At 43.2% G+C, this 24508-nt stretch overlaps 1 protein-coding gene across 5 annotated transcripts; it reads right to left on the bottom strand.

The window, feature by feature from the left end:
* Positions 1 to 416: 416 nt before the first annotated feature.
* Positions 417 to 24317, bottom strand: NHP2 (NHP2 ribonucleoprotein). Of its 5 annotated transcripts, none has more exons than XM_078773781.1 (6): positions 24275 to 24317; positions 23420 to 23532; positions 13538 to 13834; positions 11255 to 11324; positions 9150 to 9255; positions 417 to 1353 (listed from the first exon to the last, which is right to left on the bottom strand). In XM_078773781.1, exons 3-6 carry the CDS (start codon positions 13722 to 13724, stop codon positions 1228 to 1230), a joined length of 489 nt encoding a protein of 162 aa, XP_078629907.1. In that variant the 5' UTR covers positions 13725 to 13834; positions 23420 to 23532; positions 24275 to 24317; the 3' UTR covers positions 417 to 1227. The 5 variants fall into 5 exon arrangements, with proteins under 5 accessions (XP_078629907.1, XP_078629904.1, XP_067967294.2 ...); XM_078773778.1 differs by having other exon boundaries at positions 13538 to 13799; positions 24275 to 24310; XM_068111193.2 differs by lacking the exons at positions 23420 to 23532; positions 24275 to 24317 and adding an exon at positions 14172 to 14408 and having other exon boundaries at positions 13538 to 13841.
* Positions 24318 to 24508: the final 191 nt, after the last annotated feature.

Consider the following 24508-nt stretch of genomic DNA (forward strand, 5'->3'; position numbering starts at 1 on the left):
TGCCAAAGACATGCATGTCCTCCTCGATGCATGTCTTTCTTCTCAATATTTCGTCTTTGACGGCATATACTACTGTATAAGCAGGTCTGCGGCACAGCTATGTGGGTTCTCTAGTAGTAGCTAGGTGATTGCCCATTACCAGTCAGCTGGTACTCATTTTGCCGACCTCAGAAGGATGACAGCCTGAGTCAAACAAACCCACGACGGGGGCACAAACTCAGGACCCTAACATCTCAAGCCAGTCACCTTACCCGTAAATCCAACACCAGGCTTTCTGTGCCTGTGAAACACCATAATGACATTTTATAACTGGTTTAGGATTCAAACCCAAGCAAGACAGCTCAGAGGTACATGTGCATACCTTTAGGCCATACCACAACGGCTGATGCAAATCTATATACCCAACACTTCAGAAAGATGGTTTGTTTCACTTTATCAAACGTTATTGCAGGCTCACGATAAAAATGCATAATTCATGTGGAATGCACAAAACAAAATCCAAAAAGCCTTAAATTCATCAAGGGGTCACAATAACAGGGTCTTTCATACAGATTAAAATAAAAACTTTACATATCAAATGATGTGCAACATTATATGTCCTTATATCAGTATATACAACGACTTGCATTTCCCTTTCACCCACTAATGACAGTAGCTTGTACCTTCACAAGTTCGAAAATACAATTTGAGTACCTACGATTGAAATGCAGGCTACCTGTTGAAGTAGTGCCATCCCTTTCAAGCTGCTTCCATGACCAGTTCAAAGAACTCTGGAAAAGTATGAACAAATCTTTCCCCATTTATTTTTCTTTTGCAATATGACATTGTCCTTACAAGTGTGAAATAACCTGGTACGTTACACATAAGGCAAATGTATGTAATAGATGCTCAGCAGAGCCTGTATTGATGAACGGATGTATGAGAAAAGTACCAGTAGTCGAGACCACGGCAAACTAACAGATAAAGTTGCATTTTACAAAAACCTCAAGATCATTTTACATCGATTTGTCGAAATAAAATCCGCATGATGTAAAAGAACAGTAAGACAACCTCAAACGTGCTTCGGACTCGTTAATCCAATAGAACTGTTGGGGTTGGCACCGCAGGATCGGAATACCTGTGTGGGATGAAATAAAAATCGAGCTTTGAAAAGGGACCGCGTTTCTGCAGGTGCGAGACAATGCAGGGGCATCCGAAAAGCCTCAGGATTTTTACAGTCGAGGAGCTTCAGTAAGGCGTCGGGAGCTCTTCCACTTTCTTTTTGCAGACGTCAAATGCCTCTTGGTAGTTGCTATGAGGTTTGATGAGCAGCACACACGTGGGGCGCATGGAGCCTATGGCAGCCCCAAGATCCTAGTGGTGAGAAGCAAAAATGATCCGTTAATGAAAGGTGTAGTATCATGGCTTCAAAACATTGTTTAGATGTATAGAGTTGGAGGTTACCTAATTATGCGAGCGGGCACGACCGCCCTCACCGGGCGAACAAGGGCCTCCTTTGGCCCACGCTCGGGAGGCAATGTGCTGCTGCACAATCTCGGAAATGCATTTTATAATTTTTGCAAAAATATTTCTTGATCACAACATGCACTCCATATCATCAGATAAAGGAGAAAGATTTGTAATACTGGCTACCACCGAAGGTGCTGCTGTTTCCACCACGTCAATTTTGTAGTTTTGATAACATCCACATTTGCTCCATTATAGGAAGATAAGAGATAAGATACAGGATACAAGATAAGGATATTCAAAGTGTAAAAACAAAAACCAGACTATATGAGATTCAAACTGTAAAAGTGCATTTGGTGACACGTAGAACAATTTTAACTTACTTCAGTAAGGAAAACAACTCTAATTACCTCTGCCACCGAAGGTGGACGGAGGTCGTTTTCACCCCCGTCTGTCTGTCCATGAACAGGATATCTCTAAAAGTTATGGACGGATTTTGATTAAATTTGGTAGTGGTTGGGTGTGTGGCAAGGACAAATTGATTATATTTTGGTGAAGATCTGGATATGAATATCAATTATTATTATTTTGTTTTACAAGTGAAGATCTGGAAGTTCTAAGTTACAAAGAAGACTTCTTTCCTGGAAGTCCTTGGTGTCCTTGTGTTTATACTTCTCCCACCCCCCACCCCCTTCCCACGCCGCCTCCCCCCAAGCCCTCTCCCTCCCACACATTCCTGACGTCCCTGCTCTCAAATGTTGTGTTTATGTGCTTCCCCTTCTCTCCCCATCTCGTCGACCGCTCCCCTTTTTATATACTTTGTTTGTTTGTCTGTTTGATTTGTTTGTGTGATAAATGTTAGCTCTTTCACGAGCCTCGATTATGTATACCAAAAAAAAAAAAAGGAAAAAAAAGAAAGATTCTTCACCATTGAGAGATGGGCCAAAAATGATATATATAGCATGATATCTCAAACAGTTGTGGATGGATTCGTACGAAACTTGGTGGATGAGTTGGGTCAGTGACAAGAACAAGCCGATTATATTTTCGTTCAGGTCCACATGCAGATCCGGCCTATCAGTAGGATACAAAACGTAAACTGTTCAGCCTGGCAGAGGAATGCGCTCTACCGGGTGCCGTTCTAGTTTCTCAAGCATGACAGATTCTTCATAAATGCTAATATTTGGTGGTGGACAAAAGTTTGAGTACAACAAAAAAAAAGATATCGGTAGCCGAGGATTGTGAATTAATTCTCCAAATCATCTGCCTCACTGGAAATTCTGAGATTGTAGTTCATGAGACAATGAACCGGTCACCATTACTGCCAACAATAACACCTGAACCATGACCCAAGTGAACGGGTGAGGTGTAGTGGGTAAAGAACAATCTTCTTCTTAAAGGCCACAATTATTCCCACCTTGTTGTGAGGTTGGCCAGGGGAAGATTGGCCCAAGTCTTTCACAAAGCGGCTGGCCATGCCTGACGTTCGGATTAGGCGAGGACGGGAATTTGGCCATCATATAGCACCCACTTCTGGTATTGCAAGTATAATAAAATGTACCAATTCTGGAAGAATAATTACGTCTACAACTAGAACTGCCACTTTATAACTGCTGGCAGTGATGACCGGTTTCCTCCACCTTCCCGCTTTCATACAACCCCGCTTTTGATACAACCCCGCTTTCACATTATTTTATTTATTTTTAATTTATCCCCAGATGGTGCTCAATACATTTTATCCTGATGAGACTAATGTTGACAGATGGGACGGCCAGCTTAACGTCCATTAACCAATGCCAACAGATGGGCGGGACGGCCTGCTTAACGTCCATCAACCAATGCCGACGGACGGGATGCCCAGCTTAAGGTACATCAACAAATGCCGACAGACGGGACTGCCAGCTTAACGTCCATCAACTAATGTCGACAGAAGGCATGCCCAGCTTAACGTCCACCAACTAATGCCAACAGACAGGATGGCCAGCTTAACGTCCATCAACTAATGTCAACAGATGTTAGGCCCAGCTTAAGATCCATGAACTAATGCTGACAGAAGGGATGCCAAAGCGCTCCTTTGGCGAATATTACCTGTCCATCGGTCAAACCATTGCAGAGAAAAAGATTTTTAAAGAAAATAAACCTGACAAATCGCACTGCCACAATCCGTAACATGGCAGGAGAAGGTCATGCAGAGTTTTTTCTTCTTCACACAATAACAACTTCTAGCTTCCAGACCGTACATCCAATCATCTTGAAATTTTGTACACTTGTTCCACTTCGTGACTTCTACTTTATTATAAAGCTTGGCGTCTATCAATGAAGCGGTTCAAGAAATATAAATTTTAAAATATATTCGTTCAATTATTTATCGCTGCCATTCCATGTGAGCTATCGCAAATTCCAAAAGGGAATTTTAGCACACCAACATTGGGAACATAATTGTGAAGTTTCCATTCGATATGATCAAAAATGAGGGAAGAACTGGGTTTTAAAGGGTTATGCTTCAAAACGTTATAGCTCCTAAACCATGTGACTTATGACGTCATGCTCGCTGAACTTTTTGTTTGTCATGGGTATGCGATTCTGCATGCAAAGTTGGGTCTCAATCTCTTCAGTCGTTTCAGAGAAAATGGGTTTATAGTGGGTTTTCAGCCTTTTCACTTAAAACAATATGGCGGCTGTGCCACGTGACCTACGACGTCATTATAATTTTCTTTCTGCATCAATTTATACAGAGATGATGCTCACGAAATTTCATCCTGATCGGATTAAGTTTTTACTTGTCAAATTGTGACGTCATCATGGAAGCACCTATGACATCATCATTCACAAAAGTTATTCTGCATGGAGAGTTCTTTACAATGAGACGTCTCATTTTTTTTCTGTGCAGTGCTTTTGGAGATATCGAGGTGCAAAGTTTTTCGGTTTTTCAAAAATGGCCCCCATACCACCTGACCTGTGACGTCATAATTACCATTAAAATATTATGCAGGCCAAGGCACTCAATGGTGAAAATTTCCTGTCAATCGGTCCAACTATTGCAGAGAAAATTATTTTTAAAGGATATAAATCCGAAAAATAGCAGTGCCACAATGAGTTACATGGCCTGAGAAAAAAAAAGTGTTGCGTTTCTTCTTCTTTCAAGAATACCGACTTCTAGCTTCCAGGCCGTACAAGCAATCATGTTGAAATTTTAAACACTTATTTCCCTTGGTGAGAGCTACATTATATTAAATCTTCTAGTCGGAAAATGGCCTTAAAATGCCTGTTGTTGTTGTTGATAAATGCAGCAGTTCAAGAGATAGAAGCTTTTTAAGGTTCTCGTTCAATCATTTATTGCAGCCAAACCATGTGACTTATCGAAACTTCCCGAGTAATGTTTTGACTTCCCCACATGGGGAACGTTTGTGTAAAGTTTCCACTCGATATCTTCAAAAATAAGGGAGGAGATAGGATTTAAGGTTTATGCTTAAAAACGTCATAACTCCTAAACGATGCAACGTACGACGTCGTAATGCGAGAGGGAGCGTTTTGTTCGTCATGGGCATTCGATTCTGCATGCAAAGTTTGGGCTCAATCTGTTCAGCCGTTGGAGAAAAAGTGGCTTTCGTGTTTTTCACCAAAAACAATATGGTGGCTGAACCATGTGACGTATGACAAAAAAATTTGCATTCTGAATTTTCTTTCACTAAGGTCATGTAAAAAAAATCATATTCGTGGCATCAAGGGGTCTATTTGTCGAATTCTAACTTCGAAACTTAAGCGCTTTTAATATCCTATATAAACATGTATTTTGGTCCCATTGCAGAGTCCTTTAGAATGAGCCATGATTCAATTTTTTCCATTGAGCCATTTCGGAAATACAGAGGGCCAAAGTTAAAGATATTTTCCAAGATGGCGCCCATACCACATGACCTATGACATCATAATTAGCAGTAAAAATTTTTATATATGTCTAGCCAATCACTTGGTGAAAAATTCGTGTCAATCGGACCAACAGTTTCTGAGAACATTGATTTTAAAGTTTTCGGAGGTGAAAAATCAGGCGGAAGAATAATAATAAACTCTCGGAAAAACAATAGGTATTCCTCTGCATTTAAATGCAGAGGAAACCTAATTACCCCATACGTGATTCTGAGGGAAATACCACATCCGGAAAAATGGGTACTTTGCTCGTAAAGAGAATCAGCGCCCACCTAGGCAGTGAAATAACTTTCAAGTGGGTTTTGCCCACACGACTTTCTTTCTTTGTGCCAAGTCTTGTCTGCGTTGCTTTAAATATATAATCTCAGTAGGTTAAGACTCCATATTTTGCGACCAATTTTGACCTTTGTCCCCAGTAAAATTGAAAGGGGTCTACCAGACTAATATATGCCTCAATGTTTTTTTCTTTCTTGTTTTGTTTTTCTGCATCCCTATAAGGAATGGCCGATAGCACCTTTGTGCCACATTCCCTCTCTATCGACTCACATAAGAGGAAATGGCACAATGTGTGGCTTCGTGTTTCACCTTTCACCCCTTATAATTGGAATGGAGAAGAAAATGGAAAAAGTGGTGAATATATTGAACCGAGGCCGAGGGACTTCGGAAATATATTGGACCAAGGGACTTCGGAAATATATTGGACCAAGGGACTTCGGAAATATATTGGACCAAGGGACTTCGGAAATATATTGGACCAAGGGACTTCGGAAATATATCGGACCAAGGGACTTCGGAAATATATCGGACCAAGGGACTTCGGAAATATATCGGACCAAGGGACTTCGGAAATATATCGGACCAAGGGACTTCGGAAATATATCGGACCAAGGGACTTCGGAAATATATCGGACCAAGGGACTTCGGAAATATATCGGACCAAGGGACTTCGGAAATATATCGGACCAAGGGACTTTGGAAATATATTGGACCAAGGGACTTTGGAAATGTATTGGACCAAGGGACTTTGGAAATGTATTGGACCAGGGAATGTCAGAAATATATTGAACCAAGAGATTTCAGAAATGTCAGAAATATATTGGACCAAGGGATTTCAGAAATATATTGCACCAAGGGATTTCAGAAATATATTGGACCAGGGAATGTCGGAAATGTATTGGACCAAGGCTCTTCATGCCATATTTGAAGAGAATTACCTCAGAAACTAGAGTACACAGAACACCTTTAAAACCCTATGCAGTCTTGAGAAACAAGGACTTGGCGGGGACTGTGAGCGGTAAATTTGATTTGTCGTGATGACGTAAAGGTTTTCCTAGGTACTGGTAAAAAGAAGTGTTTTGAAAGTGGCAAAAAGGTGATTTGTGTTCTACAGTGCCCATGTATTTAATTAATACATGATTGCTATGAGAGGCTAGAGTTGTTATTGCACATAACTCGGAAACCGTTAATTAAATATGAAGAAAATAAAGAATTTAAAGGTTGTAGAAAAATGCTTTTTCAGGAGTTTACTGCCGTTGATGCAGCGTCTTTTACACCACCTTATTTAACATGCTACATTACTATTGCGGCCGCCTCTTCACGGTGGTTGGATCCCCGCATTGCAAGTCTGGGGCCAAATCTTCCCAATTCTTCTCTGCTGTCTGGATTCGTCAGGGCAGCGTGATCACAGTCAGAGTGCTGATCAGTCCTGATGGACCGGCCCTTTCCCTCTTGTCTCTCTCTCTCTAACTCTGTCGTGGCCCTGACTTTGCGAAGGCGGGGATACACCATCGTGGATGTGGGGGATATCTGGGTTGCTCCTGGGAGATCGAGCCGCTGTCTCCGTGCCGCTGGCTAGTTCGAGAGAACTGTCTGGGGCTACACAACAAAAACAACAAGTTACGTTAGTTATTCGTGCCTGTTTGTGTCCTTTAGGACGTCGCTAAATCAGTAAGCTTCATCTTTGGAATGATTTTAAATTTTGTTTGACCGTCCGATAGGTGGGCAGAATAAAAACATTATCTCACTCCTCTCTGCACATGCACGATCGGGACTAACTCAGAGCCAAAGCACTGCTAAACTAATTGTTCGTTTTCCAATTAATGTTCAAAATATAACATTCAATTGAAATCAAGTTGTTCCTCGTTCATAAACGGACGTTTGTAGACAGACAGGCAGACAAAGCAGGCCTGGGGATTTCAGATCTCATCGGTAACCGTTTTTCGGTTCCATGATTTAAGTTTATGGGAACCGATGGGAAACAAAATTCCGGTTCCGTGCCCAAACCTAATGGGAAACGATTTTTTTTCCTTTAGAATTTGTAAAGTAAAACATTTGTAATACAAAATTTTAAATGTAGTCTCCAATAATAAATCCTGTCATTTACATGTATGCAATGTAATTAACGCATGTTCATTATTGAGGTTGATGTTTATTATCAGAGAAGAGCAAATTCTGTCAATTTGATTGTGTATACCCTTATGAAATAAAGTTTTGTTATTATTTGCAGCGAAGCAATGTGACCAAGCCTTCCCCATCGCATTCCGCTTCAAAATCGTCGCTGAATGACAATTTTCGTGATGTTTTTAAGGCAACATTTTCGAGGTTTTTTCGCTAAGCAACGGATGCCATTTTGAAAAGGAAGTCTGTGATTGAGACCGATGCGCATGTCCATCAAAGCGGAAGTCATATCGCGAACCTGAATGTGGGAAACTACATGCTATCTGCTTTAACGGCCTAATTTTGTTGGAAATAATACTCAACTTCTAAAATAGTTAGCTGAAAATCACACGTGAAGGTAAATACTACATCTTTTTGCCTTACACTGCGCCTTTCTGCGATGGGAAACGTACTTTCGGTTCCGTATTTTTGCTATCACGTTACCGACACGCTACCGGTAACGATCGTTTCCGTGAAATCCGCAGGCCTGCAAAGTGAACCAATTGCTAAAGCCTGCTTTTCACTTTGCGTGTGCACGGTAATGAAGGAAAGGTGTGCGATTTAAATGTTGGAAAGAAAGAAAGAGTAAAAACAATATTTCCTTTCCATGTAGGAGGGGAGATAATGATAACACAGGGAACTAGAACGGCACTCAGTAGAGAGCATACTTCTGCCTGATTGACCATATCACTCAATGGTGAAGAATCACTTTAAAAATTCTACGAGCTGGATCCGGATCCAGATCTTCACCAAAATTGAATCGATTCGTCCTTGTCACACACACAACCTGTCCAACAAGTTTCGTCCAAATCCATCCATCACTTTTTCAGATATCCTGCTATGTACCGTTTTTGGCCCCATCACCCAATGGTAAAGAATCACTTGAAAATTAAATAATACTCGTATCCGAATCCATATTCAGATCTTCACAAAAATTGAATCGAATCGTCCTTGTCAGACACCCAACCGGTCCACCAAGTTGCGTCCAAATCCATCCATAACTTTTTGAGATATCCTGCTGTGTATCGTTTTTGGCCCTCTCTCCCAATGGTAAAGATTCACTTTTAAAATTCTAGTAGCCGGATCCGAATCCTGATCTTCACCAAAATCGAATCATTTCGTCGGTGTCGCATAAGCTACATCTCTGCCAAATTTCGTCCGAATTCGTCCACAACGTTTTGAGATATTTTGTTCACAAACGGACAGACAGACAGACAGACAAACGGAAAGACAGACAGACAGGGGTGAGAACATAACCTCTATCCACCTTTGGTGGCGGAGGTAACAAATTCGTAATTTTTAATCCAAAGTGACCACAAGTGGTGTAGACAAATCAGAAATACCTGCTTCGCTGGAATGTAACAGTACGGAATGTTGTTGTCTTCACACATGATGGGCAGATGGCAGATGACATCCACAGGCTGTGTATCGCCCGCAAGTAAAACAATCCTGCACAATCAATGGGGATTCCCTCAGATTTGATTGCAAAGATACACAAAGGCGCAGAAATACACACGCAAACGTACGTTTTCTCCCCATAAATCTGTTTCTCAACAATTACGACCATTTAATGAATAGCGACGACTAAAACAGTTGTACGCCAAAAGTAACAACATTTACATTTGTAGGCCAGTGACCGAATTTCGGACCGTCTGGATCATTAGCTAGGTTCCATTGTTCATGGAGGTTTCAACCCTTTTAGCCGAGGAGAAGCTCTGCAAATCAAATGATGGGTCCACATCAATAGAGTGTCCATACAGTCGGTCATTCTGGCATACAATCTCACTTCAAACTTTAGCATATAGTTTTATGTCTAGATGTTTACCTTCCTTCCTATAAGCTTCCTTTCCTCCCCGTTTAACTTCCTTCCTCCCCAGGAGTTTGAGGGAGGAGCTACTGCTCTATGCTGATGAGGGCCAACAACCCCAAAACTCACGCCCATGGATGTCCCCTTTCAGGGGTGGAACGGTCTATAAAATTGAGAATTAGATTATCTTCCTGATATTGGCTGCAGTGAAATCCCACTGCGAAGTAGGGGGGCTGTAGCTCTGCTAAGCTCTGCTAAGCTCGTACCTCATGACAATGTATCTTCCTTGTCCTCTGCCACAATTGGCTCATCTGATTCCGTGGTTGTGAAGGTCAACATCTCTCTGGCCATTCTCAGAGAACAGCCTCAGCACCAGCGAGTCTGGCAGTACACTCGGACAAACTGGCAGGGACTGCAAGCAACCATTGCTCTTCACGACTGTTCTCCTATATACCCTGATATTAAAACAACTTTCATTCTTCTCCTGGAACCTGGTGTTGGGCTAGCGGCTAGGGTGCCAGCTTAGGATCCTAGGATCCTGGGATCCTGGGTTCGAATCCCGGTCGATCGCTGAATTAACGCCAGGGGGGTTGACTCAGCCTGTCATCCTTCCGAGGTCGGCAAATTGAGTACCAGCTTGCTGGTAATTCCCTGCTTGTCGTAAAAGGCGACAAAAAGGGTTGGCGGCAGGAAGGGCATCCGGCCGTAAAACATTGCTTCAAAAAGGGAACCAAAAAACAACAACAACCACGGTCCCCAAAAAAGGCCAACCCCCGCTTTGCGGGGAAAAATGGCCTCTAAAGGTGGTTTTTATTCTTCTCCTGGAAGGCAAATCCAACCGAAGATCATTCCACAAATCGCGGAAAATGTGTGTGTCGACTCTCAGGAGAGCCAGAAAACATCATCTCTAAAATCTGGTGGCATCTTGTCAAGTCTGTCTCTGGATAATGCTCCCCTTCGATCCCTCCCCTCACCTCAAATGGAACCACAGCCAACTCCGCTCGTGAGAAGGTCGAATGCCTCAATTCTGTGTTTGTTTGGAAAACTTATGCCCCATCCACTCTCTCTGTACCCACCATACCCAGTCACACCTAACTGCCGCTCATGATCTCTTCTACCGCAAATTACCCCATCCCCAAGCACTTCCTTTTTCCAGGTTATCCTGATCATCCTCCCCCCCTCCTCCTCCTCTTTTCGTTAATTTGAGTTTGGCTCGTTCCTTTTCTCTTTCATTCCCACCTTCCCCTTCCTCGTCTTGCTGTGCTTCATTCAGCTTGTGCGCAGCTTGTTCACCACATGTTCCTTGCCCTCCCATTGATCTCACTCTAAAATCTAAAGAAATTAATTCTGCTCTCATTCTTCCACAAGCCTCAACCATGTAAACAACAAAGATTGCATCAAAGAATCAAAGCATGGGAATATTTTAAAGGAACAACTTAAACCTTTTTAATGGTTTCCTAATTCAACAATAATATTCGCAAGAAGCGCCGATTTAGAAATTCAATTTGCACTTAACATGTTATCAAATATAAAAACAAATCAGGTTTTTATTAATCAATCGGTTTCAAGGTTCACGGCAAAGTAGAACAACAGAGGGCAAGACAAAATGGTATAAAATACCTTCACAAGCTCATAACGTACCCGTTCTCACCCTTGTTGATATATTTCTGAACCTCCTTCACACCCCTTCGGAGCATCTTCTGCTTCGCTGCTGTAAAAGACAAAGCATTATGGTAAGAGGCGCGTTTGTTTACAAGTCGTCATTATTAAGCGACGTTATAAATCCAACATAGCTAAATGGCGGCGTCCGGCTCTGCGCCCCGGCTCTGCGCCCCGGCTCTGCGCCCCGGCTCTGCTCCCCGGCTCTGCTCCCCGGCTCTGCGCCCCGGCTCTGCGCCCCGGCTCTGTTCTTGGTTCAACGCAACAACTAAGTGGTGGCGTTTCACATGTGAGTAATGTCTTATTGTGTGACATATTGGGGGATGGTTGGATTAAGCCGGCTATCCATATCAGTATTTTGGTTAAAAAGGCATTGCAGTGTTTAGGTTATCACTTTATCACTCTGTGCCCATTCACAGAAACCCGCAACACTCATCGCCCAACCACATGACACGTGTCTTCATCCAGAAACCCAAACCTAGTTCCCCTCCCAAGTTAAAGTTTTATGGTCACCACCATTCCTTCATCCAACCTTTATCTTGTCTATGAACTGACTCCTTGTGTCTGTCATCTCATGGTCTTCCCCTCAGTATTTCAAGAGTGCTGCCCATTCTCCCTCTCACAGCCTCTCCAATACCCACGACCGAACTAAACCTGACTCAATGATCCCGTACACCTCTTCTCTCCTGCCAATGGGTGTGTGTGTTTTTCCCTCCTGCTCCATAGGTCCAGTAATCTTCAAACTTCTGAAGGTTTGCACTTCCATGAACCTCAACTTGCGCAAGAAAAATAATTGCAAGGAGTTTGGTGGGGGAGAGGGGGTGGGGGGGACCGATTCTGAATGCATTGCCCTGTACGTACAAGACCAGCTATTACTTCAAACCACAATGCGCATGACCTGACCAACCCTCCCCCTGACTTCACGACCCCTCTTCACTCGCCCTGACCTCCCAAACCCTCTCCCCTGACCTCATGACCCCTCTCCCCCTGATCTCACAAACTCTCTCGCCCTAACCTCATGATCACACTTCACTTGCCCTGACCTCACATCCCTTCCCCCTGACCTCACTTCACTTCACTTGCCCTGACCTCACTTCCCTTCCCCCGACCTCACGACCACCTTTCACTTGCCAAGACTTCACGACCCCTCTCTCCCTGACCTCATGAACCCTCTCCCTGACCTCATGACCACCTTTCACTTGCCCAGACGTCACGACCCCTCTCCCTGTGACCTCACGACCCCTCTCCCCCTGACCTCATGACCACCTTTCACTTGCCCAGACTTCATGACCCCTCTCCCTGTGAACTCATGACCCCTCCCCATGACCTCTCCCTCTGACCTCACGACCCCTCTCCCCCTGACCTCATGACCACCTTTCACTTCTTTTTTTTCTTTTCTTTTTTGTATACAGAGTCGAGGCTCGTGAAAGAGCTAACATTTATCAAACAAACAAGCAAACAAAGTATATAAAAAGGGGAGACTTGCCCAGACTTCATGACCCCTCTCCCCGTGACCTCATGACCCCTCCCCCTGACCTCTCCATCTGACCTCATGACCCCTCCCTCTGACCTCATGACCTCTCCCCTGACCTCATGGCCCCTCTCCTCCTGACGTGTGTGTGTGTGTGTGTGTGTGTGTGTGTGTGTGTGTGTGTGTGTGTGTGTATGTATACATACTGATTACTGGGTTTTTGCTATTGCCTTCCTAGTTAGTAGTTGTTAGGGCAGGAATTTGTTTTTGTTCAGGGTGCCGGCGATAGCTCGCCTACTCTTCGCGAAGGAGGGATCTGTAACGTCCAACGAATGCGAGCAGACGGACACCAGTTTAACGCCCATCCGAGGGACGGCACACACATTGATTGATTAATGACCCTACCTGAGAAACACCAGGATGGCAGTTTACACCTGGGTCGGGATTCAAAACCAGGATAGACAACTATGCATTCCTCTGTGCACAGGGAAGTGTGCATTCCTCGGGGGTGTAGCCGTGTAGGCCAATGCTGTATATCTATATATATTATATTGCATATAATATACATATATATATATATACATATATATATATGTATATATATATATATATATATATATATATATATATATATATATATATATACACACAGCGTATATATTGGGGATATGTTTTGTTAAAACAAAAGCGATAATTTGACTCGAATCACATTCCCCATTACATGTTCGTCCGGCATCGCGTTCTCTACGTCACGTGACACTGGATGAAAGGTGAATTCTAACGAGCCCTCTCACCTTTCCTGATGATCTTGTAAAGGCGTTTCGTGAGTTTCCGCGTTGCCAACGGGTTCGCGATGCAACTCACATGCTCCACCAATTCCTCAAATGTCCTTTCGTTTACATTTCCATCGTCATACGACTCCTCGACTTTGTTACCATCTTCCTTGTCTTCCTTCTCTTTCTTTTCCTTCTTCACCTTCATATCGCTCGACTTCACCACACACGAGGTCCGCACGAAACGGACGGGTCCTTCGCATGAGTAGCGACCTCTGCTTGCCTGGCCTGTTGGAATTGTAGCTGTAGGTCTTGACTCTTGAGTCTAAAAGTGCAGTTTAGAAGGACTGTTCATTATGAAATTAGTGTAAGAAAATGTTATATAATAAACCACGGAACCTGGGTATTCTACCTTCAACTCTAACGAATAACGACTGAACGGCGAAAGACGGTGAGACAGAGAATTTACAAGATGAGCTAACGTGCGTGAATAATACACCCTTATTAATCCCACCGACTTGTGTCATTGTACGAATTGATTAAGGTATTATGACAACTCATACCTAATAAGTAAAAGAGAATCAACTCAAAAGAAGACTTTTATGACGATTTATAATAATTACTCTGTATGAAATGCAAGTTCGAACAAACGTACCGAACAAAGAAATGTAGATGTGTGAATATTTGATGGGTTTTTAACTAATTTCCCCTTTCAACATTTAAGACAAATCTATTTATGACGAGCAAATTGGTCGGAATTTCTGACGTCCACTGTGTTCCACGGAAGTTATACGTGTTACTCGACCTGGAGGGCGGAGGAACGACGAAGAACGAAAGACGAAAGATGGCAATCCACTTGTGATGTATCTAGTTTCCTGCTACACCGTCCAATAGTCGTGTGGCTTTTACCGTTTTTATCCACCAATCATAGTTTTCTTTTCTGAATGCTTTTTTCAACTCTTTGGCTTGTTTTCGGGAGGAGAAAAGACCATTTGTTTAATTTCTCGGCTGACCTTCATCCTCAGAGAATGACGTCACTTCCGTGGTTGCCAACGTTGAGGGGAGTGACTTGGTGTAAAATTAAAGCAGAATACTTATTACTAGCGGGGTCACCCGTGGGAATCCCACGGGCATGGATGTGTGTGACATTTCGACATATTGAGTTATATGCTGCACATTCATTTTTACAAAATGGTTACTGGCAAGTCATCAGATCCAGAAATGGTGTGATGAACACAATTTATTTATTTCACATAATATGTGACCCCTCACTCCTCTCCACCTGACACTCTCCTGCCTCCACCTGACACTCTCCTGTCTCCACCTGACACTCTCCTCTCTCCACCCAGCACTCCTCTCCTCTCCAAACCCTCACATCCCTCTCCTTTCCAATCCCTCACCTCTCCAATCCCTCACACTCCTCTCCTCTCCAATCCTTCACACGCCTCTCCAATCGCGCCTCACACTCCTCTCCAATCGCGCCTCACACTCCTCTCCAATCGCGCCTCACACTCCTCTCCAATCGTGCCTCACACTCCTCTCCAATCGTGCCTCACACTCCCCTCCAATCACTCCTCTCCAATCGTGCCTCACACTCCTCTCCAATCGCGCCTCACACTCCTCTCCAATCATGCCTCACACTCCTCTCCAATCGCGCCTCACACTCCTCTCCAATCGCGCCTCACTCGCCTCTCCAATCGGCTTTCCCCGTCTCGTTTCTCTCCTTTTTCTCCCGTCTCGTTCTTTTTCTTGCTCCAAATCGGCCCGTCGGAATCGGAAATCGGCCCGTCTTGCTTTTGTGCTTGTGCGTAAATAAATTGTGTTCATGACACCATTTCTGGTGTTGGGCTAGCGGCTAGGGTGCCGGCTTAGGATCCTGGGTTCGAATCTCGGTCGATCGCCGAATTAACGCCAGGGGGGTTGACTCAGCCTGTCATCCTTCCGAGGTCGGCTAATTGAGTACCAGTTCACTGGTAATTCCCTGTTTGTCGTTGAAGGCGGCAAAAAGGGTTGGCGTCAGGAAGGGCATCCGGCCGTAAAACATTGCTTCAAAAAGGGGACAAAAAAACAACAACTACCACGGTCCCCGAAAAGGCAAACCCCCGCTTTGCGGGGAAAAATGGCCTCTAAACGGTGGTTTTTACACCATTTCTGGATCTGATGACTTGCCAGTAACCATTTTGTAAAAAGAATGTGCAGCATCTAACTCAATATGTCGAAATGTCACACGTCCATGCCCGAGGGATTCCCACGGGTGACCCCGCAAGTTTGCATTGACGTTCGTCGATGGACTCGTTCTCCCGTCTCATTCGTTTTCTGGCTGCATCCTGTTCAAGTCTGCATTGACGTTCGACGACGGACTCGTTCGCCCTTCTCATTCGTTTTCTTGCTGCATCCTGTTCAGGGCTGCGTTCTTCATCCATTTTGGAAATGGAAGTTTCCACGCACCGCATGAATTGTCACGATCCTCAATAGGAAGTGTCTCATAATTATCAAATGACAAATAGCAAGTAAATTACATTGTGAAAATTTAATATTTCAAATAGACCTATTTAAAGTGTATGCGCAAATAACTAATAAATAAAAAAACGAAGAAATATGTCTCGGTAATTTCCTGAACTCGGTAATTTCTCGGTAATTTTACTTCCGGCTAAAAATGTTGAATGAAATAAAAACGAAGAAATATATGTCGTTTTGTGACGACTGTCATCAAAGGTAAACGGTGAATTCACTCGGTTTATTCGGTTCGGCTCGGTTTAAAGAAAAAGCGATAATGTCGAAATGTTGACGTCTGTGTCATGTTGGGCGGTGTATGATACTTGTTGGCTGTTGGGCGGTGATATGGTGTATTTTTAAAAATATATCTCTGCGTTTTCCCGCGTTGCTGACACCGAGTCTAAAACCATGATGGTGAGTTATATTGGAGATAAAGGCGTGAGAGAGACTCAATGGCCTTGAAGTTACAGGCATTTGAGAATTCATTTCGTTCTATAAACGGCAACTTTCATCGGATTTTCTTCTCGTTTTTTTTCAACCGAGTCTAAAACTATGTTAGCGACTGTGAAAAATGAAATGATATATCGAATTTAAAATAGATATCGACACATTGCCGTCGGTGTCATGTTGGGCGGTGTATGATACACCATGACGCGATTTTAAAAAATATATCTCTGCATTTTCCCGCGTGTGTGGAATGTTTGTGGAAAATTAAAGATTTCAAATAAACCTATTTAAAGTGTATGCGCACATAACTAATAAAAAAAACGAAGAAATATCTCGGTAATTTCCTGAAACATATTTTACTTCCGGCTAATATGTTGAATGAAATAAAAACGAAGAAATATATGTCGGCATCATTGTTGACGTTTTTGTGACGACTATCATCAAACGAAATAGTAATATATCATAACGGAAAAGCAAAAGCGAATTTTTAATATATATCGACACATTGCCGGCGGTGTCATGTTGGGCGGTGTATGATACACCATGACGCGATTTTAAAAAATATATCTCTGCATTTTCCCGCGTGTGTGGATTGTTCTCAATTATTGCTGACACCGAGTCTAAAAGTAAAACCATCGATAAAAATGAAATCATATGGTGAGTTAGATTGGAGATAAAGGCGTGAGAGAGACTCAATGGCCTTGAAGTTACAGGCCTTTGAGAATTCATTTCGTTCTATAAACGGCAACTTTCATCGGATTTTCTTCCCGTTTTTTTTCAACCGAGTCAAAAACTATGTTAGCGACTGTGAAAAATGAAATGATTTATCGAATTTGATTTGAAATAAAACTGGGGGAGAGCAAGACACCACGGGCCTACAAAACAGGACTCAAAGCTATGCGAGTTAATAAAATGGTGGATATTTGTTTATAGCCACTCCCAGAATGGGTGGAGCTATGGGTGGAGCTACTCTGCAAACCGAGTAAGCCACACCCCGGACAGACACCCAACAGATAGACAGACAGACAGACAGACAGAATCATCTACGGCTATTATAATGGTAATTTCCTGAAACATATTTTACTTCCGGCTAATATGTTGAATGAAATAAAAACGAAGAAATATATGTCGGCATCATTGTTGACGTTTTTGTGACGACTATCATCAAACGAAATAGTAATATATCATAACGGAAAAGCAAAAGCGAATTTTTAATATATATCGACACATTGCCGGCGGTGTCATGTTGGGCGGTGTATGATACACCATGACGCGATTTTAAAAAATATATCTCTGCATTTTCCCGCGTGTGTGGATTGTTCTCAATTATTGCTGACACCGAGTCTAAAAGTAAAACCATCGATAAAAATGAAATCATATGGTGAGTTAGATTGGAGATAAAGGCGTGAGAGAGACTCAATGGCCTTGAAGTTACAGGCCTTTGAGAATTCATTTCGTTCTATAAACGGCAACTTTCATCGGATTTTCTTCCCGTTTTTTTTCAACCGAGTCAAAAACTATGTTAGCGACTGTGAAAAATGAAATGATTTATCGAATTTGATTTGAAATAAAACTGGGGGAGAGCAAGACACCACGGGCCTACAAAACAGGACTCAAAGCTATGCGAGTTAATAAAATGGTGGATATTTGTTTATAGCCACTCCCAGAATGGGTGGAGCTATGGGTGGAGCTACTCTGCAAACCGAGTAAGCCACACCCCGGACAGACACCCAACAGATAGACAGACAGACAGACAGACAGAATCATCTACGGCTATTATAATATAGATGCCTCCGCCCGCAAAGGTGGCCGGAGGCATTATGTTTACGGGTTGTCCGTCCGTCCATCCTTCTGTCCGTCCTTCAATCCTTCCTTCTGTCCATCCTTCCATCCTGCATCCTTCCTTCCGTCTGTCTGTCTGTCTGTCTGTCTGTCTGTCTGTCTGTCTGTCTGTCTGTCTGTCTGTCTGTCTGTCCGTCCGTCCGTCCGTCTGTCCGTCCGTCTGTCCGGGCTGAACCTCGTTATGCTCAGCAACCACATGTCCGATTAAGACGAAACTTTCAGGGTAGGAGCGACGCCCATGCAGAATGTTTTTGACAATTATTGTGACGTTATAGGTCATGTGGTATGTCAGCCATCTTGGAATAAACGCAAATAATTAAAAACGTATTTCTTGGAAACCGCTGAATGGAAAAATTTGAAACTTGGCACATTGTCAAGTACTCCCAATGCGGAACAAAAGTATGATAATGATGACATCATCGGTGAAGTGGTATACCAGCCAAAAATGTTTTAATCGAATTCCTTATCCTAAAAATCTGAAATTGCATGCACATGATATATGACCCATTTGTATTGAAATATTAAATGTATGACATCATAGGTCACATGGTTTGTTTTTACTCATGAATTCCATTTGTATTTTTTACATGTAACTTCTGAACATGTTTGGACTTTAAATTGTATTACATATGTTGCAATGAGTGAAATATAAGCTCAAATTTAACTAGAGTGAAGTCAATGGCAGCCATCACAAATCTCCACGTGTTTAAAAATATGGCCAAAATTGCACTTTTTAGTATTCGACTTTTGACCCCGCCCATGGGGCGAGGCCAAAAATGGTACTGCCCTCTCACCTTCTTGCCATCACCTGGTGTTGGCTTAATGGTTAGGGATATGGGCTTGGGATCATAAGGTCCTGAGTTTGAATCCCATTGAATTAACGCCAGGTGGGGTTGACTTAGCCCGTCATCCTTCTGAGGTCGGCAAAATGAGTACCAGATACTGGTTATAGAGAGGCAATGCATCAGCGGCAGTATAGAGAGGCATTGCATCAGCGGCAGACGCACCCACAGAAAAATGATGCTAACAGCAGCTGGGTAGCTGCACACGAACCACCCACCTTCTTGCCATGTGGTGATCACAGCTACCAAGTTTGATGAATTTCTACACAACCATTTACTCGTTTAGTAGGAGATAGCGTAATGGACGGATAGACAGACAAACAGCCAATTACAATATATTGATTGATTGTTTTCTTTTTGTTTATGTATATGTTTATGTTTTTTTTACATACATTTTCATTTACGGATGCTTTCCGACGGTGCTGTGGATTTTTTCCTGGTCAACCGGCTTCGATGTCCTCCGGCACGCCAAATTTCAGCTTTCTAGGTCATCCGGAAGGTACCAAACATTAATATCAATCAGTGAGTCAGTGATTAGAAAGAGCTTTATATCTTCTACTATATGAGAGAGCCATTGGTCTGTGACGCCATTTTTCTGAGATTGCTGAACTTATCTTCGTCAAACTTTCAGAGGTTCATCAGTAAGTGCCTGGAAGTGTTTTAGGTATATTGTTGCTGATTCGGGGGGTCGGCGCTCCCCTTACCAAGGGGGGGGGGGGTTAATCCCCTTGTCTTTTAAGCTGGCCGTCCCCCAATCCTGGAAATTATAACGCTCCTTTCTGGCCGAGATTGGCCAGGGTGATTGGTCAATGGAGTCCCAAATACCTGAGTGCCAATCCGACCGCAAAGCAGGGAGATAACTCCCGCTCGGACCATGGAGAAGATGGAAATTGCCAAGCGGGTAAAGCAATCCGAAGCCCGAGCCATTAACAGGAAAACTAAACCCGATCCTGAGCGGTTCCGAAATCGTGCCACAGGTATTCAATTGAGAAAAGACGCAAGCGATCGAATGGAGAGGAAACCAGAGTAAAGAAAGAACAAATATGGGTTTATTAATTATTTACAAGACCCAAAGAAGAGGAAACGAAAGCAATATACAGAGCAAAAGGACACAGGGCAAGCTTATCTATACAGTCTTACTTAACCCCAGGACAAACAGACAGACTTACACAGGAGGGTAGTGGTAAGGAGAAGGTCCAAGCAGATGGTCCAGGCGATGGGATCCGGCTCCAGGCGTCACCTCATACCATGGCGAAAACCCTGGCAGGCAGCTAGTGCGTATCGTTGGTGCGCGACCGGACCTTACATATGGCGGGGGGGGGGGGGGGGGGGGGAGGGGTTCCTTCGCAAGTCCGTATGCGCAGATCTCTCTTGTACAATAAGCAAGGTGTCTGTGGCGCCGTTCTCTCTCACAAAGGAGCTCCCTCGCGCAGTCCTTCCAGCAGCAGCGGTCCCCTGCACAGTTCTTCCAATACAGTAGAGCTCCCTCGCGCAGTTCTTCTGTTCGAGCTCTCCCCACGCAGTTCTCTTTACAGTCCTCTTGAGGGCTTTGCGTACGCGCTTATATAGGCAAGCCCAGCGAACCCTCTGGAAGCTCCAGCCACGCCCTTACCAGGCCATCCCACCTCAGCCCTGATTGGCTGGTGGCCCTTACCGTCCCCCAATGCTGTGACCCTTCACCTCAACGCCTCTCCACCCCCCCCCCCCCCCCTTTTCGGGCCTACCTCGTGTTCCTTGACTAGTGGCAGCCGAAATGCTAGGCCAAGATGGATTGCGCCTGTTTGGGTAGGGTAGCTTTTGGGGGTGTGGAGGCTGGAAAATGAAAGGAACCTATTCTTATTTAATTAATGCAACGCAGATGCAACTATTGGGAACACAGCCTTAACTAAACACAGACTAAGGAAATAACTGAGAAGTTCCTATGGTGTCCTACATGTTGCATATGGACTAACTATGGGTGCGACCTTTGAAATGATGGAATATTATTTACAGGAATTATTTACAAGTGAGGGGTTCTCAAAACCATAACAATATATATATATATATATATATATATATATATATATATATATATATATATATATATATATATATATATATATATATATATATATATATATATATATATTATATATACTGTATCTATATTTTGAAAAAAAAAAAGTTTGTTTTGTTGGATTTTTTAAAAATTGCTCTATAGTGCTTAAGCCTTTTTGATTAATGACAGTTTTATACAAGTACACATTCACATAAATAAATACAAAACAATTACCAGACATTTGAACACAAATAATAAAACAATTCCGGAAGCGGTTGGTGGTAAGGCTTCTTCTTCTTCCTGAACATCATCATACTTAACTTAGAAACGTGATGAACGACACATTCAGCAGCAGATATTCACCGAAAAGGGGAAATGATGATTTGACATTTGGGATGGATTCTGATTTGGATGTAATTGCTTTTCCATTATATTTGCCCTTATTTCAAATATGTTAATGTTTCTTTTTAGCTTGAGCAACACCAGGTACTCCTGCTATAAACGCTTTTATACTTTACTCGGGGTACAAATACAAATACAACTTTGTCTGGGGGGTAACATAGGCCATGTGGTCGTGGCCTTATTCGGGGGTGTGGGGGACCGGGAGAGGGGCGTAAATTCTCTTTGTAAATATGTACCGTGTAGCGCCACCTGGTGATGGTGGCAGAGGGTATTACAATATCCTTTTTTACCTGTGCAACACTGAGGTTATGAAGCACCCTTTGCAGGGGAAATTTTTTCCTCCTTCCCTTCCCCCCTCCCCCAAAACGGAGGGGCCTGTCAAAGCCACCCCACTTCCCCCCCCCCCCCCAAAGATGTATATGTAGTATAACTTTCCTCTTACTCTCCCCCTCACCTCCACCTCCCCTTCCACTTCACTCACTCCCTTCCTTACCCCTCCCTCTCGTGCTTCCCTCCCCTCATCCCGGCAATGGCGGGTACTCCTGCTAGTATTCGATATATATCAAAAACATTTCACCCATGCGGTCTTGTGGATCCACAATCCGTAAAACTTACAAAACTGCGGCACGGATATTCAACATCACGTCTATGGCAACACAAAGAACAACAAAGTCATCTGCTGTTTGTATCACCGCTGGTGCTGGATATGTGTAACTAGCTGAGGTACCCGGCTTCACCCGGGTTGAATAAGAATAAGACAAATATATGATGAAAAGAACATGTATATTTTAGAGCAATATCACAGTACATTTCCTACATGACGTTTTGTCAATTTTCAATTTCTCAAAACCTCTGGGTATACAACATTTCTGGTTTTCTTACTTGGTGCCAAGACATAAAGATTGCTTGGTTTTCCAACCCTCGAGCAGCCCACGTACAGCTGGCCATGGGCAAACACTTGTTCTGTGAAGTTCAGGCCTACAACCTTCATTGATTGCCCCTGCGCCCTGTTGATGGACATAGCAAAACATAGCCTGATGGGGAACTGAATCCTCTTGAAGGAGAATGGAAGGTCAGGTGGAATAAGTGGTATCCTTGGAATGAATACTTTCTCTCCTCTGTATTGTCCTGAGAGGATGGTTGCCTCTAGGACATGCGGCATCATTTTCTGGATTGTCAATCGTGTTCCATTACACAGCTTTGGTGGATCAAGATTCCTTAGAAGCATGATTGGTGCTCCCACCTTGAGAATCAACCTGTGTGTTGGGAGTCCTTGAGGCTGACGACTGTTGAGAAACTCAGTTGGGAAGTTTACTGCCTGATCTTCATCTGTCACTTTGTCAAGAGAATCATAATTTCTTTCATGACCGGGCAGCGACCGTCATTATGTGCGGCTTTACGTCACTCCTACGTACGTGAAAAAAAAAATTTCCTTAAAAATATCTTTAACAAATAAAATAGTACATAAATTAACAATAAAAGAAGCTAAAAAACAATTTAAAATACAATAAAAAGCACATTAAAAATATATATAAATGTACGTACAGTATACTGTACGTACGCGCAACTGCTGGTTCTCATTCAAAACAGAGGCGACGTACAGTATTCCTTTACTGTGTCTGTGTTGGCCATTGGTCCGAAGAAGGATAATGCTAGTGTTTCCAAGCGTAATGTGGTTATGATGGAAGATAAGTTAAATCTGATTAAGAGGTATGAAAAAGGTGAAAAAGTGTCGGTGATAGCACATAGACCTTATCGCGAATCGGAACCGCAATGCGTCATGGGATCGGAAAGGGGCAATAGCACCGCCACAAACTACAACATGGAAGAGCTGACCACATTTGTCGAGCAGAATGTCCCAAGAATGGTTGAGGACCAACAGCAAGCCTTTAATTCTATCCTGAAGAGTGTTGATGATGATGCTGGCAAGATATTCTTCCTCGATGCTCCTGGCGGGACAGGAAAAACATTCCTCATTAATATCATCCTGGCCAAGGTTCGTCAAAAGTCGGAAATTTCTCTGGCTGTGGCCTCAAGTGGAATTGCAGCTGGCCCGTTTTTTTAAAGCATTGATATTAAAATAAAAAGTAGCCTCTAACCACCGGAATTTTATGCTGATTCCGAATCTGTGTCTAAAACTTTTCTCCGATGTGTAGTTCTTGGGTTATAAGCGGACATCCAGACAGACACACACACAGACACTCCTCCTTTATTTATATAGATGTACTGTGTTGGTTACCATAATATTGGTTCCGTGTTTTGTGAAACACCATATCCCACTTCTGACACCATGTAAGATAACTGCCCTTCCCCTTAACTAACTACTGCTGATTACCACTCACCTAGAAGGACTACACTTGCACCCTGCACAGTTGTTGATGGGTAGAAGACCACATAACAAGCTGTCGGCAAAGCGCATCTTACTTGCACCAAAATCCTTTAGCTTTCATGAGGTTTACATTTTGACATGGAGAAGAGCAAGCAGAAGTTCCATCATGATAAGGTAATGAGAGAGCGGCCACCTTTCGTTCAGGGTCAGCATGGAACCACTGCCAGGTACCAGCAAATATAAAACGTCCGGACAAACTTAATCTTTGACTTGATTTTCATTCTGAAGGAAAGGAGATGTAATGCAACACTATGTGTTCCGATTCCACGTGTGTGTTTGGTTCAGTGTGCCTTATGCCTTACCACCTCAAACGGGATCGCGTGAGATCTCGCGAGAGCACGCCACGCAGCTGGGGGTTGGCAAAAAAGCAGTTACAATATGTCAATGACGTGCAGGTGCTATGTGTGACCTGTAGGTTCGCGGCCGAAATTTCGACTTTGGCCAGAGTGCAGTCACAATTAGCCTAGTATTTGTGTGATGTACCGTGGGAAAGTTTGAAAGCAATCGGTGTAATGATCCAGAATGATGTGTTCACA

Source organism: Myxine glutinosa, chromosome 3 (genome assembly GCF_964187855.1).
Source record: "Myxine glutinosa chromosome 3, kmMyxGlut1.1, whole genome shotgun sequence".
Taxonomy (NCBI): domain Eukaryota; kingdom Metazoa; phylum Chordata; class Myxini; order Myxiniformes; family Myxinidae; genus Myxine; species Myxine glutinosa.

Excerpts from the sequence above, each read along its gene's own strand:
- NHP2 (XM_078773781.1), bottom strand. The coding sequence starts at position 13,724 with ATGAAGGTGAAGAAGGAAAAGAAAGAGAAGGAAGACAAGGAAGATGGT. Across the intron at positions 11,325-13,537 it reads TTACAAGATCATCAGGAAAG|CAGCGAAGCAGAAGATGCTC; the intron begins GTGAGAGGGCTC and ends TGTCTTTTACAG. Across the intron at positions 9,256-11,254 it reads ATCAACAAGGGTGAGAACGG|GATTGTTTTACTTGCGGGCG; the intron begins GTACGTTATGAG and ends TTGATTGTGCAG.